The sequence below is a fragment of the Pipra filicauda genome, unplaced genomic scaffold (genome assembly GCF_003945595.2).
Source record: "Pipra filicauda isolate LSUMZ 115617 unplaced genomic scaffold, ASM394559v2 scaffold384_size681814_pilon, whole genome shotgun sequence".
Taxonomy (NCBI): Eukaryota; Metazoa; Chordata; class Aves; order Passeriformes; family Pipridae; genus Pipra; species Pipra filicauda.
This window is the reverse complement of record NW_024104514.1, coordinates 277,070-292,593: the sequence shown is the minus strand read 5'-3', so window position 1 is coordinate 292,593 and position 15,524 is coordinate 277,070. Positions and strand designations below refer to the sequence as shown.

Sequence of the window (15,524 nt, the reverse complement as noted above, 5' to 3'; positions counted from 1 at the left end):
AGGATAGAGAGAGAGAGAGGACAACCATTGACTGCATGACATCAGAAACAAATGCAAATCCCTCTTTATTTCAGATCATGTCAGTTTTTCACAGAAGCCCTGTTGGCAACAGCAGTCCATTCAGTCAAAAGCAAAGGATTAAAAATTCAATTTTTTGGGGTACTCCTCAAAATGCCTCCAAATACATACATAAGTTATTTATAAATATGCAAAATTTACGACAGAAACAACGACTAGTATAGCAGTTACAGTGAAATTTCCAGTAGTAAAAAAAAGTAAACCCAAATTGTCACAGGGTCAGCTTCTTTGGAGGGAACTGATCTCAGAGCATTTCAATTCCATACTAAGTTAAATGACCTCTCTACTAAGCCAAGGCTCTTGTCCCTTGCCCTGAGCTTGCTGCAAGTAAAGTCAGGCTCTCACATCTCAGCCCTTGAGCAAAGAGCAGCACAGCAAATCAGGTGGCACAAAAAGCCCTGGGTGGGAGGGGTCTGCTCCCACCCTAGGCACAGTCAGTACCTGTGTTGCCAGCCCATGTCAAAGGGGAAAGAAGCTGCTACAGAAAACCTGCCTCAGGAAAGGTTTGCCCTTCTCCCAAGGCCAGCTGCAACATTCTGTGTCATATCTACTCCAAAAAGTTGAAGCATTTCTGCTTCCCTTCAAACTGGGTGTGTTGAAGGAAAAATAATCCCTTTTTCCCATACTATACGCTCTGAAATAACTTGGCCCCAGTGGGCCAAGCAATCCCTGAAGCTGTCATCAGGTCTTAGCCCATTCTGTGACGTGGGAAGGTGCACAGTGCTTTGTCAGTGGAGGTACTGCACAGACAGGAGACATTCCAGCTGCTACAACTCAAGACAGGTAGGTGGGGGCTCTGGATTCTGAGTCAGACAGCAAGGCAGCAAAACCAAGCACAGCAGCAGAGACAGGGCTACAGAACAAGGATAACTGTCAGCATTTCACAGCTGTCCAGGAATACATGTGTATGTGCACTGTTGTCTATTAAATATTATTAGTTCCTCATAATTATCACTAGTCCCTCCCCCAGCTCAACACCTTGGTTGAAGGGCAAATCTGAGCCATTTCAGTGTCTGCTGCCCCTTGCCTTTGGCATGCAGAATGGGAACCTCCAGGTCAGTCATCGGCAGAGATGTTGCACCAGCTGCTCGAACTGCTCCCGGTGCTGGTAGATGTACAGCTGGGTGTCCCAGAGAGCGTTCACCAGCACTGTGTCATTCACCTCGTCCAGCATCACCTCCGTGTGCAGCTGAGGGCTGAGCCTGCAGACACCAAGACAGCATCACCAGCTGGGCACAGATGCGGAGGTGGTCAGGCACAAGCCTGCCAAGCAGGAGACTTTTGCCAAGGGGCTCCTGCCACTGAGATGCTCACTGGCCCTGTGTCTGTCAGACTTGCAGAGCCACACTTCAGCAACCGCAGCACATGAGGGACAAATCTAAAACAGGCTGTGCGTGGTGGAATGGGGCAGGATGCACATCCCGAAGGACCATGCAAGACAGCAACCTGCAAGCCTCCACTAAGTGTCCCCAGACCAGGCATGCTTGGAGCATCAGTTCATGCAGAGGCCAGGGCATCCTCTGTTGTGTCACTGAGGCATGAGGGTGGCGGGCAGGGGACAGGTTTGGGCAGGCATGCCTCTGGAGGGGATGCTGTTTGGGATGACGCATGCCACAGCCAGGTCTGAAGTGAGAGGGATAAAAATAGATCTGTGCAGACAGTGGAAAGGAAGCTCCTACCGGAAATACGGGACATCCGTCATCTCACACCAGGCCCTGGCACGATCCACAGCTGGGCCATCTGCGTCAGTGCACTGCAGGAGAAACAGGCCCACAGTTACAGCCTGACTGCTCTTCCCCTGCCTGCAAGTTGAACTGCACAAGCTGCAGAGGGAAAAGGAAAACCAGGAGCAAGTTCATCCTGGATGGCCCTGCTTGCCACCAAGAGTGAGGCACCTTTTTATTTATTTATTTTTATTTTTAACATAAGAACAGTGCTCCTGATCTTTGGGACACAAGGAATTGCACCCTACAGATCCTCCATACATCACAGCATTGAGTAGACTCCCTTAAAGAAACTTTCAGGAGGACATGAATGACAGCCTCCTTGGGATTTTATTCATTCTGTCCAAGCCCTGTAACAGCACAGCCTGTGATTACTACTATCGTGGCACAGCTCCCTGGGAGCCCTGAAGTAAAAGACAGGGGAAGCAGAGGGACTCCAGGCACTTTCCGACTTTAGGAAGTTAAAAAGGAGATAAAGCAACAGAATTAAGAACACAGTCAGAACTTCCATTCTGATCCTTCTGGCTTTCATTCATTTGGACTGTTTTCATGCACAACAGTTCATGATCTTTCTGAAACATGCAAGCTCTTATTCCTATTACACGCTCCTAACCACAGCTCTCAAAAACTGTTTTTTATTAGTGACTCTTCCACTTCTCTAGCGTTTACTGATTTCCCCAGTGGGGACAACAAGGCTTTTCTAAAGAAAAATGAATTGCTCTTTTCCAAGGAATGACTTTTTTTTTTTGGCCCGGGTTGCTCATATGGTAATCAATGCTGCAAATGTTCCTAAGGGTCACTGACCACCATCCTGTCCTCAGCCCCTTTCAGCTGCAAGAACCTGCCTTGGAACTCAAAACCCCAAAGAAGCAGACAGGTCTTCAGACCTGCTGTGCTCCCGCAATTCTTAAGTTACCCACTACATCCATGGTCAGAGTAGTTCCAAGGAAATAGAATTTACTTCCAAAAGGAAGAAGCTGAAGACTGGAAACTTTTTCTCCCTCCCTGCAAGCAACCCCAGGGGTCTTTCCCCATCCCCTCCTCCCAGTACTCACACAATCCACCACCATCTTGCCAAGTTCCCTGGCCCCAAAGACAGTCTTCGCCAGCTCCCAAGGGTTGGAGGGGCGGAAAACATCCACAGAGCTCACTGGGATCTGCGGAGGCTTCCCTGTCCCCAGGGAGACCACCAACCCCAATTTTCTTACTTCCTGCCTCCGACCCTGTGGACAAACAGAAGATTTGTTTACTAGAACCAACAACGAAGGCAGAGCATGTCTTTCACAGCAGTCCTGGGGAAGGTCTGAAAGCCAAGGCAAAAGGCTCAGTAGTCTTTTCTCTCTCCTCAAGTACAGCCTGGTGAGACAGGTGTGTAATCCACAGGAGTTCAACAGTTGCACTGTTCTGTCCCTTATCCCCCTGACTGCACCCAAACTCATGGGAACACCCTGGAGATGAGTCTCGGGACCAGATGACCATGAAACAGTACAACTCTTCAGTCATTCTGACAACACACCTTCCCTTTCAACTACAGGGAACAACAGCTGCCAGTAGTTATTCATGTTTTTTAAGAACTTGCCATACCACAGAAGGCATTCCCTCTTCAGCTCACAGAGTACCCTACCTTTGTCTTCTCCATTTATTTTTGGGCAGAAAAAGGCCCTGCAGAGCTGCATCAAGGGCCACACACAACCATCAACTGAATCATCCTTGTTCAAAGTAGCAAGGAGAGGCTGATGAGGCTGTCTCCACGTCTCACACCCTTGTCAGAAGAGGTATCTCCCCTCCCAGCCACCATTCCCAACACATATCCTCCTCCATACACTTCCTTTCAGGGTGCTGCACTGCTACCTAGTTTATCCACTAATACGCATCCATTGCCAAATCCATTTCCTCTTCAAGGGAGGCTCAGTGGGTCCAAAATACCCCAGTTACCAGACTAGGATTTCCCTCACCTTTTTGATGAGCGTCTTATTGTACTCGTGGATCTCCGCCATGGCGTCGAGGGTCGGGTTGTTGGCCAGCAGCCCTCCATCCAGGAAGCGGCCGATTGGCCGGAAGTAAGTGGGAGCCGCACCGCTACAGCGGGCAGCGCGCCACACCAGCTGGTCTGGAGAGGGAGGAAGCAAAAGGCCTCTTGCAGCAACTCTGCTGTGCACGAGGAGCACGCTGCCTTCACCAGCACTAAGCAGGAGGGCTTTCAGTCCCCGAAAACCCTGCCCTGCACAGTTTTGCTTCTTTCTCCCAACAGCAGGGCCTCTGCTTGGATGCACAGAATGACTTGGGGGGACTTTAAAAGATGTTCTCAAAACTTTCTACATATCCTGGGTCAAATTCGCTCTCTATCCGCTTCATTGCTGCTATTTTGATAATGAACCAGTTGTGTATGCTAGACAAAGCAGCAAGCTGGAGGGGGCTGCATGCTTCAGTTACACAGCTCTTCCATGTTTTTCTGTGAGAGCCCAGGGAAAGGTACTGACTGTATGCAGGACTGCTCTAGCAGACCCCTTCCTCATGAACCTTGCCAGCCAGTCCCTGTTCCTGGTACAAGAGAAGCCAAGGGAGGAAGAGAAAGGAGAAAAGCCAAGCACCATTAGGACCAAACTACAAGTCAAGACCAGCGATGAGCCATTGCTGGGATGCCCTGATTTTGAGAGCGATGGAAGAAGAACATTAAATATGTCCCTGTCAACCTTCTCTGCCAACCAGACGGACTTCTGTGCACCATAATTTACCTTCAGGCTGAGTGAGTGGTTTGAAAGATGCACTTGTCTTGTATTCAGTGGAGGTTTTTGTCTCTGGTACAGGGTAATTCCGGAAAAGGTGGAGCTCAGCTGGCTGTCGGTCACACAACGTCCCGGTCACCATAACCCTAGGGAAGAGGACATGAGAGAATAAGAGTAAAATGGGAAAAAAAGTATTTAGGCTTCAACAGACTGCACATCACACTCCTGCAGATCTGCTCTAAGGAGAGGCTGAGCATCTCTGCTGAGAGGGGTCTAGAGCACATGCAGGACAGCATCAACTAGCATAGCCCCAGGCAAGACTTACTTGGGTTTTCGGACATCTGTCATTTTGGTGTTTTCCCCAAATTCCTTCTTCAAGAACTCATCCAGGGGCTCTGACTCGTAGGGCCGAGACCCCCGGAACACCATGTCCTTCATGCGGAAGTACAGGCAGCGCATGTAGTCCATGGACTTCCCTGAGACAGGCAACAGTGTTGGCAGGAGCAGGAGCAAGAGGAAGGGTAGGCAGAACAAACAGCACATCAGAGCTAGGACTTTCCAGAACAAGCAGGAGATCGGAGGCATCACTCCCAATCCCACTCCCTTCCCAAGCCTGTCATCTGCTTAGTCCTCAGCAGCATGACTGGGAAGGATTACAGAGGAAGAACAAACTTGGAGCATAGTTTCCCACCACCAGAAAGTGTCAACCACCTTGCTCTGAAGCCCCTGTGGAGAGCACAGGAAGAACGGAATATTGCACTCTGTCACCACTCACTTCCCAAAACCCAGAAAGCTGCTCAAAGCCAGCTGATGTGAGAAGCAAGCGCAAAGCCAGGTCTAGGTTTTCCTTCATTAACGAACATCCCATCCCTCCTTTGGCAGGCAGGTACAAAAGATCTCAGTCAGGACTCAGAGAGGCAGCTCCCACCCCACACCCATTCCCCACAGAGGTGTGCTCAGGCCCACAGCAGTGAGAAGGGGCCCATTGTTTGCACTGTCCTTACCATGTACAATAGCCAAGGCCAAGATCCCTCCAGTGCTGGTCCCTGCGATCCAGTCAAAAATCTCACGAATGGGACGGCCTGCAGCTTTTTCGATAGCCAGGAGGAGCTGGATGAGCACGAGGCCCCGGATGCCCCCTCCATCCAAGCACAGGAGGCGGTCCTGACTGGAGAGAGACGGACACAGATGACTAGCAACTGTGGGACAGATTACAAACCACAGAACACTGCATACGAATGTGGCTTTGGGAGCAGGAAATTATGCCAGTTACTAGATTGCTGCAGACAGAGTAATCAGTGAATTAAGAAATCCAGCAGTGGTCTCTCAGGTGCAAATAAGACACATCCAATAATCCTTGCCAGAGCTGGTGCAACACCCATTGCTCTTGCATAGCCATCTCTAACCTCTACACCAGAGAGTACCAGCTGAAACCGCACCCAAGTCCCTTACTACACTCTAGTGAGTATTGTGTCATAAATAAAAAGCAGATAGCCCTAAATCCTGCCAGCAGCACTTCAGTGCCAACCCTTCCTCCACTCCATGCAAGATGAGGTCCTGAGGAGCTGGGCGAGCATCAGGGCAGTGTGTGGAGATGGGGTAATCACAAAGCTAAAGCAGCATTGGGTGCCCAGTGGCACAGGAAAGGAACAGAGCAGGGGTTTCACTTGCTGAGCTCAGGCTCCACTGCAGCTCCAGGGCTGCACACAGGACAGGCAGTGGTCATTTATTGAAACAGAAATTTATCGCAAGGTGTTGGCAAAAACTGCAACAGCAATGGACATTAAATATCAGCTCTGAGGAAGCCACCCCCACGGGTGTGGAAGGGGAGAATTCACACACAGATTTCACTTTCAAGTTGCATGGGAGCCTGGACAGAAGCTGCTCCTCACTTACTTTCTTCTGTCTTCACTGGGCATGTCCACAACATCTGGTGCCTTCAACAACTGTCCCAGAGTTGCAGAAACATACAGAACATCCTGGTACCCTACAGGGCCATGAACATGCAAAAGGAAAGAAATATTAGGGACCATCAGTGTGGTAAATGATTTCCACCATAATCACAGAGAGAATATCCAACTCCCTTCCCCATTGAATAAAGCTGCCTGTAGGAGACACGAGCCATCTTACCCACAGCCAACAGGTACCCCCCAGATTAAACTCCACACCAAAGAAGTGCAACACCATCCTTTAGAGTGTGCAGCTGGAGATGCACTGGCGGAGACAAAGGATTTGTAGAAGCAGAAGATGAGCACAGTGGGTGAGAGAGAAGGCAGAGCCTAGCAGTGTGCCCACTAAGCAGTTTACTGCAAGCTGCTAAGATAAAACCTAAATCTACTCCTCAAGGTAACCTAGGCAGGAGAGCTGTGGAGACAGAGTGGCTTGTCATTACCCCTCAGCTGATGTTCACCCAGGCTGCCCTGGGTGCAGGGCACCGATCCAGGCTAGGTGAGAAGCCAGCCTACAAAACCAAAAGAAGAACAGGGGGAGAGAAGTTACATACTCCTGCCAGCACCCAGGCTGGAAGGTGGTTGTGTCTAGAGCACATGGAAACAATGAATGTGGTGAGGAGTTTCTTCAAGGGCCAGAGTCCAAGACAAAAAAGGGTCTTGCTCTGTCACTGCATCAGAGCTGAAACTGGGCAGGGGTTGCCTTCGCCACGCCATGGTGAGAAGAAAGTCCTGGTGTCAGCAGTCAGTGAGATTTGTGGTGACAGACACGCTCCAGGGTTGTCCTCTAGCCTCACAGGAAAGCCTTTGCAAAGGAAACCTCCAGCCTGAGATGGGAAGAGGTCCACAAGAAGCTGCTAGCTGCCTCCATGCTCCTCTCATGAGGGTGAGAGCCTCCCTCCAAGTCAACTCACCCACTACTCCGTAACCCCTCCCGCTGCCTCTGCCTGAGCTCAATGGAGATGGAAAGCCCAGCACTTAGAATAGACCCATGTGTTTATTCACAGAGTCTGGGCAGTATGAAGCACAAGCTACGACACAGTTGCATGTCCTAAAGTAGGCTTTTCCTCTACGTAACAAACATGTGACCCGGGTTACTTATCCTCAGACTTCACCCCTTCCCTCTCCCAGCTGCTGGCCTCCAGGATCTGAAAAAGTCACACTTCTAAATCCCCTTGTGCCCAGCACAACACTGGGTGGTCCTCAAGGCAGACCACTAAGTACATGACCCAGTGGATAAAGTACATGCCAGCAACTAAGTGCTACACCTCTTCCAGAGGGGTGAAGGAATCAGTCTTCCTGCTCCTTCTTACAGAGCTGCATCTGTCAGTTCTATAAAACAAAAGTCTGGAGTACGAGAGTTTAGAGTACACACAGGAAAAGCAGAGAAAAGAGATAGGATCCTGCAACAGCTGAACGAGGACAGAGTCACGACAGAGTCACCAGATACTGAGAGCTAAGACAGTTCCCAGAGCATGGCCCATCTGAAGAAGAGATCCAAGACAGCACTGTGAAGCATGAAGGAAGGAGAACAAGAGAGGGCCAGGGAAGGCTTTACCTAAGCTGTTGAAGCTGCTCCGTGAGGAAGGTTGGCCTTCCAGGAAGGAGGCGGCAGATGGTGCCAGGCTTGGGGAGTCAGGGTTGGGTGGTGGGCGGCAGCGTTCAGTCCCTACAGTTTGCAGCAGGTCTAAGAGCACTTTCCGGTTCGCACCTTAGGTGACGGAAGGGGGAGTCACAGATCAGAAAGAGAATCAGTGCACGCACACACCGGGGGATAACGTGCTCTGCCAAACTCATAGCAGGCCTGAGCCTCACAAAACCTCTGGGATAACCTGAGGAAGGGGAAAGCACATCCCGGGTATCTCTCCCAAACACCAGGCAGCAGGACTTGTGCACAGCGGGAGTACCCAGCGCTGTGCTGCTTCAAAGGAGGTGTGTGCCACACACTTCTTGCCACTGAAGAACCACCTGTGTCTGCTCCCACCTGAGCAGTTCAGCAGCACTGCGTCATCCTGTTGTGAGCCTGCAGTGCCTGACATGGTGGTGTGAAAGAGGGGGAGTGCAAGTGCATGCCAGCTTTTCCTCTTGCATCTCTGTCTCACAGAAGAGAAACCGACCAAGGGCTAGTAATACAAAGCCTACATCGCTAGCAAAGGAAGCGCCTACCCTGTGAGCGACTACAAAAGCATACTGGAAAAGCATACTGGAGAAGCATCACCCATGCGTGGCAGGCTTTCACCGCTTCCCAAGCCACCGTTTCAGCAACCAAGGGGAGACAGGGTGCCAGATTCACCCTGTAAGGCTGCTGACATGCTCCCTCACCTTTGCTGCTCCTGGCTGCCAACAGTCCTGGTGTCTCCCCAAAATCATTGGGGATCTCGATATCTCCTCCAAACACGACGATCGCTTTGATCATATCCAGGTGGTCATGCTAAGGGACAAGAGAAAGCTCAAGAGCCACTACGTGATTTTTCATTCCTTCCCTCCTCCTTTTATTAGCCAGATCCACCCACAGGGGATCACCACATGGAAAGCAAGAGGCAGAATTTCAAAGGAGTCTGTCTCTGTTTCAGCCCTTCAAGAAAACCCTCTCTCTCCTTCCCAGCATCCTCTGCAGAAAGCTCACCTTCATGGCCAGGTGCAGGGGTGTGTTGCCATTCTGACCGCGGGCGTTGGTGTGGGCGCCGTGTGTCAGCAGGACCATGGCGCAGTCGAAGCGTCCCCTCTGCACCGCGATGTGCAGAGCCATGTCAGCCGTCCGGCTGGTCACGTTCACCTGGGAGCCGTACTCCAGCAGCAGCCGTGTCATCTGTGCCCAACGTGCAGGTGCCAGGTCAGGAAGAGATAAAGCAATCGTAAGGACAACCACCTGGGTGCTCAAACCATCCAGGTCTCATGGCAAGCAAAGCAGGGGAAGAGGAGGGAGCCTTAGCCTGGGTATAGTTGGCTGGCAGATGCCAGCTGAATTTTCCAAGCACTGGAGATGGGGTTTCCGGGTCTTTTACCACAGAACTAGCTGGTGGTTTTGCAATCTGGCTGGAGCTTCTGGATGCTTTGGGATTTATATGCAACTGTAATGACTGGCTGAGATCAACTGAGAAAAAACCAGTTCTTACTCAGGCCAGGATCCTTTCAGACTGGAAGGAAAAAGTTTTCTCCCTGAACTTCTCTTTATAAGCCAGGCAAATTTAGGTCTGTTCTGAAACTCCACAGGACATTTCTGAGCAGGATGTGATACTGGAGGAGGGAGAAGAGTCTTGTAATAGGAAAGCCCTCTGCTTGCAACAAGCACCATTTAGGTGGCTCCAGCATGGCATATCACTGACCTGCTCATCTCTGGTAGAACATGACCGTCATGCACATGTCACCCCCCCTCCCCACCTCACACTTCCCCTGCAGTCTTTAAGGCATTGATTTGTTTGCTTCCAGGAAACCGTCAGGTAACAAGAAAAGAGCTCCCTCCCAGGGCAATTGTGCTTCAGGGACAGTGCTGCAATTTCCTCAACAAAAGGGAAAAGGGACAAGCTGGCAGTTTCACAGTCACAGATGAAGCACTAGGGATGACTCCACCAGTTTATTTCACTGCAAGGCTCCACTGCTCTGTCCCCCGTGGCAAACAGCACTGATTGGCACAGGGCAAAGGGAATCAAACACTGGGCTGGCTAGGCTCTGACACTTCCAGGGCTCTGCACATGCAGTTGGAAAGGGACAGGTTAGCAGCAAGAGGAATTAACTGCATGCTGGGTGGCAGCACGGGTTCTCACCATGGATTGGCTCCATTTACCTCTGCCTTCTTCGCCCAGTGCAGTGGAGTAGCTTCATAGCGTGGGTCCTTGGAGCAAACCTGGCTGGCATCTACCTCGAGGATGGCCTGGGCACACCTGTCAGACAATGACATGACGGGATGGGTGGCTGCTGTCTTCACTCAAGACCTCTGCCCACATCAGTACCTGCCTTCCACCCAGAGGAAAACCAGGAAACCCTTCATCAGCAGCAGGGTCTCTGCAACACCTGCAAGTTCCTCAGCTGCACTTTTATTTTGCTCTTTACAGAAAGGGTGGGTGCAACAGGAAGCATACAAGCAGTACAGCATTCAGAGCAGGAGAATCTCTTCCCAATTTCAAGCTGTGGAGCAACACCTGGGTGCTTCTCTGATACAGGAATATGGCATTTCTGGAAACTCTCAAGACCTGAGAGGAAATTCTTCTCTCCTCTCTTTCCATGGAAACATGGGGATAAAACTGAAATAGTTAAACACTTGCTGAAATTAAGAATCTGTGTACTTCTCTATGAGTGAAAAATCACACCTGTTGTGAACAGACCAGTATCTGATGCCTAGAAAGCGGGGTAGGTAGACTTAGAAAATATATGCATATGCTCTCCTCTCTAAAACACCACCAAACAAACCCTGCACAAGAGATCAAGTCTCAGTGCAAACTCGGTGACCTAAGTACATTTTGGGCTTGTGAATGTGTCTCTAATGTTGGAAATTGCTTTTTAAAATGCTGAAAAATCACCTAGCTGCAGCTAGTGTTGGCTTGAGAGCCCTATTTTCAGAGCTCAGATACCCTATAAGCATTAAGTATTGTAAAGTATACACAAAACGAATCAAATTTCTCCAGGGAAAACCAAACAGAAAGTAAACATTGTGCCTTTTTTGATTCAGTTCCAGAGTGTGTTATTAAGAGTCAAGAGTACTTCTGGCCTAAAGGAGATGGGAAAAAATAGGCTCTGCAATGAGAGCTTATTAGGATCAGAGCACTCAAAGGCAGAGGTGCATCAATTAGCAATGCTATTTAAGCATCAGTGAATCATTTTCTCACAGCTCATTTTGAGAAAAAGTATTTCACAACAGGTTTTTTGAAATCTGTCTTTCTCCTAATGTCTAATACTGAATAATATATTAATTCAGGGAAAAGCCTTTCTTTTCTGAAGGCATTTCTTTCTTTCCCACACTAGCATTTCCCTGTTCATTTGCCAATTCAGTGATGCAGCAGAAGACTGCACAAGACATCTTCCTACTGACCCTGAAAGGGGTCCAGTGTTGGACAGTGCTGAGCCAGCAGACAGGTTCCCAGACTGGAGGGAGAGCCGTGTTCTGGCAGCCCAGGCAGTTACGTACCCCTTGTGGGAGAACTTGAGTGCTGTGTGGATGGGGTATCCCAGTATGCCCACAACGCTGCAGCTGGCACGGCATTTCAGCAGGGACCGCACCATGTCCTCTTTGCCCAGCTGGCACGCGAGGTGCAGAGCGGTCAGCCCCTCATGGTTCAGGTGGTCCAAGCCAGTAGTTGGGGTTCTGCCCAGGAGCTGGAAAGAGGAGAGAGCAGATAAACAAACAGACAGAGAGACATGGAAGAGCACTGTCTCTCTTCCTGAGCTGCGAGGACAGACTCTGGAGCACTGGTCTCCTCATGATGCTACAGAGTGTTCTCTCCACACTTGCTTGCAACACAGTAGATACGGATGCACTCCGTGTTTTGTCTCCCCAGAGGGGAGCTCTCTGTGCCCTCTTCCTCTGGCCCAGGTGCTTCTGAGACATCCCTCAGCCAAAAAGGGCTCACACCACCTTGACTGACACAGTCCAGAAGACTCCTACCATCTCACCATGAGCCAAGCACGGGCCAACCAATTGACAGCACAAACTGAAAACAGCAGCATTCCCTCCTGCTGCAGCCCCATCAGCTGGCAGGAGCTCAATCTCCCCTCCAAACCCACTGCTGCTTTCAGACAAAAACAGGATTCTGTTTAAAACATGCATGTGGGAGTATGTTTGAAGGAATTTTCCTATTTTCCCTGTAAATTTTAGATCTGTTGCCTGCTGGCTGGTTTGTTACTTGAAAACATCCCACTGCTGTACTGGGGAAACCCTGCAAGCCCCGGTACACAGAAGAGAGAGAAGTGGGATTTTAGTTTCTTTTCTCTGGTTTAGCAAGAAATCAATAGAGAAAAGAAACAGACAAGAGACTGATCAGACCTGGAAGTATTTCTGTAACAACGAGCCAAGTTGATGCCTTCAGAGAAATAGAGGATACCTTTTTAACACAAAGCTCCTAACTGCCCTGCTCCACACCGTGGCAAGCCCTCATCCTCATTCCTCCACCATCATGCATTAGAAAACCCCAGCACAATCTGGAGGGCAGAGGGAGGGCTGTCACAACAGGTACTGGGCAAACGTCAAAGTTGCAGCCATAGCAGAGAGTCAGTCTCGGGCTCCCACCGAGTCTTGGGAAGCTGACGGATCTCAGGAACCACATGTAAGGCCACCCACACCCTTACAAACCCCATCACTCTGCCCAGCACTTCTCAGCAATTGAGAACACCTCTGGCTTCAGAGTGTCTCTGCCTCAAGGGTGATCGCCATCCCCTGTGCAAAGCCACTCAATTCAAACAACAAGTCCTGCAGCTCAGGACAGCCCAGGGCAGCTCCAAACTGTCCTTCAGTCTGTGGGCAACGCATGATCCCCCAGGGCAATGTGAACACACATTTCCCTACGGGAGCACTACCCGAAACAAAATACCCTGCAGGGAGGAGAGAGGGAAGGGACAGCCATGGGCCTGAGGAAAGGCAGGATGAAGGTCTAATGTAAATAGCAGTAAAGGACACTTTCTGAGGAAACTTGCTTAATATCCTTGTTCCAGTGCAGGGTGGAATTTGGAGCCCCTTTATGGGAAACAGGACCAGTAAAGAGAGGAAATAAGAGGCTGATATCAGACTCAAGCATTAACTAGACAGGGGGAACTGACTTTCTCCTCCCCCTGTCTGCAGCTGTTTTCCTGTCTCTCTCCTCACAGCACAGAGATGACCCGTTCTGGTCCCACTTTTCCCCAGACTAGAAATCGCCCCCACCTCAATGATCTGGGGGTTGCTCCCTCGCACAGCGTAGTGGAAAACAGTCTCCCCGTTCCTGTCGGTAATGTCCACCCGCGCGTGGCACTCCAGCAGCTCCAGCAGACACTCCATGTCTCCCTTGCGGCACGCCAGGTGCAGCGGGGTGCAGCCATCCTCGCTGTCCGTGCTGTTCACACAGCTGCAAGAGACAAGTCGGTGTGAGGACAAGGAGTGGCTGCGAGGAGGAGGACGTGCAGCCGCTCCAGGAGCCGATACAGAGGTACCTGCCCTATCTGCCCCATCTGGTGTGAACCATGAGGATCACAAAAGCCCAGCCTCTTGCCAGGGAAGAACCACAGGGAAGGGCTATCAGGCAGTCTTGCCCTGGAGTCTATCCCTGACCTGGTGCTCCTTCCTCTGGCCTCCGTATGGGATCAGTTCCCCCTGCACAAAGGCAGGCAGGAGACAGCTTACAGTCAGCAACCTAGTGGTGCCCTCCAGTCCCCTAACTCCTCACTAGTCCCCCCTATCATCAGTGGACTCTCTATGGAAACAGAGCAAGGGCTTGTAGCCAAAAACTTACCAGACAGTCCTCCTGTGATTTACAAATTCAGCCACAAGCCCCTCCAAAGAGCAACTCCACAAGCGCTGTGATAATCTGACCAGCATCTCTAGCAGGACACTTCAACCTTTTCCCTCAAACACCAGAGCTCTGGGCTCTGCAGCAGGGGCCTGAAACCCACCAAGCAGCCCTACAGCGGCCACCAGGGCCCTCTGCCACCACCGCTGCCATCAAGGCACGGTGCAGCAAGGCCAGCACTTCCAAACTCATCTCTGCAGGAACCACAGGCTTTAAGCTGCCCCAAGAAGCAGCCCCTGCTGCTTTGGCACATCAGGAAGAGATACTCTAACATGGCCTGGTCCAGCCTGCCCCCCCAGCACTGGAGACCCCCTGCTCCTTGCCTCAGGATATGGTTGTGCCGGAAGCTCTCCCGGCGGCCGAACTCCACAGCGACATGTGCCGCGGACCAGCTGGGGTGGCTGCGGAGGAGGTCGCTGAGCTGCTGGAGCTCCTCCAGGGACAAGGGCTGGCACGAGCTCTCGTAGAAAGGGCGCAGCTGCCGGGCATATTGCTCAAAGAGCACCAGGGCGTCTGCTTCGTTGTCCAGTTGGAAGAGCCTGGAGGAAAGGCAAACACAGGGTTGATCCTGCTCAAAGGAACAACCCTGACCCCATGTTTCTGAGACGAACAGTTCTTCTCGAAACAGCAGTGCTGGGAACTTTCCTGTTTTTCCTCAACTGGCACCAAGCTTGTTCCAAGAGAAGCACGGAAAATGTTTCATTAGCTGAGAGCTGAGGAATGTTAGGTTTTGGTTCGAAGTACCCTATGTTCCAGATGCTGAACCTGTAACAGGTGTGAGTGGAAGTACATGTACCTATAGATGCCCTGAACTATTTCAGAGCTGCCTGTTGTCACAGTGCTTGGACCCTGTCCCGTTTCGTTGGCCACCCGCCTACCCAAGGGCCTCCCAGCCCGCACAGCCACCTGCTGCTCAAACACATCACCCCGCAGCTGTGAACCAGTCACAGGATCAGCCATACCGGGCCTCTGGTTTCCCTCTGCAGAAGGGATGGCTAAAGGTCTGCCACTCACCGGAAAGCGACCTGCGGGCTCTGTGGATTCACCAGGAGACAGTCCCAGGAGCGAGCGATGCTGTTCTTGTACAGGGCCACCCTGCCCTCCTCCCGCAGGCAGGTGTGACCGGCATACTCCGCGGCCGGCACCTCCTTCACCCGGTACGGGTTACTGAATATCTGCGTGACGCTATTGATGGTGTTCACCAGCCGCCCCAGGAACTGCATCTTCCTGGAGCCTCAGGCGGCTCCGTCCGGCCGCTACCCTTACACGGGCTGTGTGACTCAGCGCCTGAGTAGGAGAACCAGAACTGCCAGGGTAACACGGGGCCGGGAACAGGGATGGGAACGGGGATGGACACTGGGACGGGGCCGGGCAAAGGACGACGGGCCCCCAGCGCCCCCCGCGCGCAATCCCCGGCGCGCACCGCCCCCCGGGACGGGCCAATCAGCGGTGCCGCCCCCCGGGACGGGCCAATCAGCCGCACCACCCCTAGGACGGACCAATCAGCGGCGCCGCTGCCGGGGCGGGGCCGTGGGGGCGGGGTACGCGCCACACCCGCCGCTTTCCAGAAGAGAG

General features: G+C 51.6%; 1 protein-coding gene across 3 annotated transcripts; it reads right to left on the bottom strand.

Moving 5' to 3' along the window:
* Positions 1-41: 41 nt before the first annotated feature.
* PLA2G6 (phospholipase A2 group VI) lies at positions 42-15,355 on the bottom strand. Of its 3 annotated transcripts, none has more exons than XM_027715221.2 (16): positions 14,964-15,355; positions 14,273-14,488; positions 13,328-13,508; positions 11,600-11,787; positions 10,262-10,358; positions 9,104-9,286; positions 8,800-8,908; positions 8,036-8,188; positions 6,425-6,515; positions 5,533-5,696; positions 4,854-5,004; positions 4,538-4,674; positions 3,758-3,912; positions 2,858-3,025; positions 1,758-1,831; positions 42-1,280 (listed from the first exon to the last, which is right to left on the bottom strand). In XM_027715221.2, the coding sequence occupies exons 1-16, from the start codon at positions 15,170-15,172 to the stop codon at positions 1,139-1,141; spliced, it is 2,418 nt and encodes an 805-aa protein (XP_027571022.1). In that variant the 5' UTR covers positions 15,173-15,355; the 3' UTR covers positions 42-1,138. The 3 variants fall into 3 exon arrangements, with proteins under 3 accessions (XP_027571022.1, XP_039240832.1, XP_027571024.1); XM_039384898.1 differs by having other exon boundaries at positions 13,328-13,414; positions 14,383-14,488; positions 14,964-15,354; XM_027715223.2 differs by lacking the exon at positions 8,036-8,188.
* Between the last annotated feature and the right edge of the window lie 169 nt (positions 15,356-15,524).

Coding starts and splice junctions, on each gene's coding strand:
- PLA2G6 (XM_027715221.2), bottom strand. CDS start 15,172: ATGCAGTTCCTGGGGCGGCTGGTGAACACCATCAATAGCGTCACGCAG. Junction 11,788..13,327: donor GCAACCCCCAGATCATTGAG/GTGGGGGCGATT, acceptor TCCTCTTTCCAG/CTCCTGGGCAGAACCCCAAC. Junction 1,832..2,857: donor GCAAGATGGTGGTGGATTGT/GTGAGTACTGGG, acceptor TTTCTCCTGCAG/TGCACTGACGCAGATGGCCC.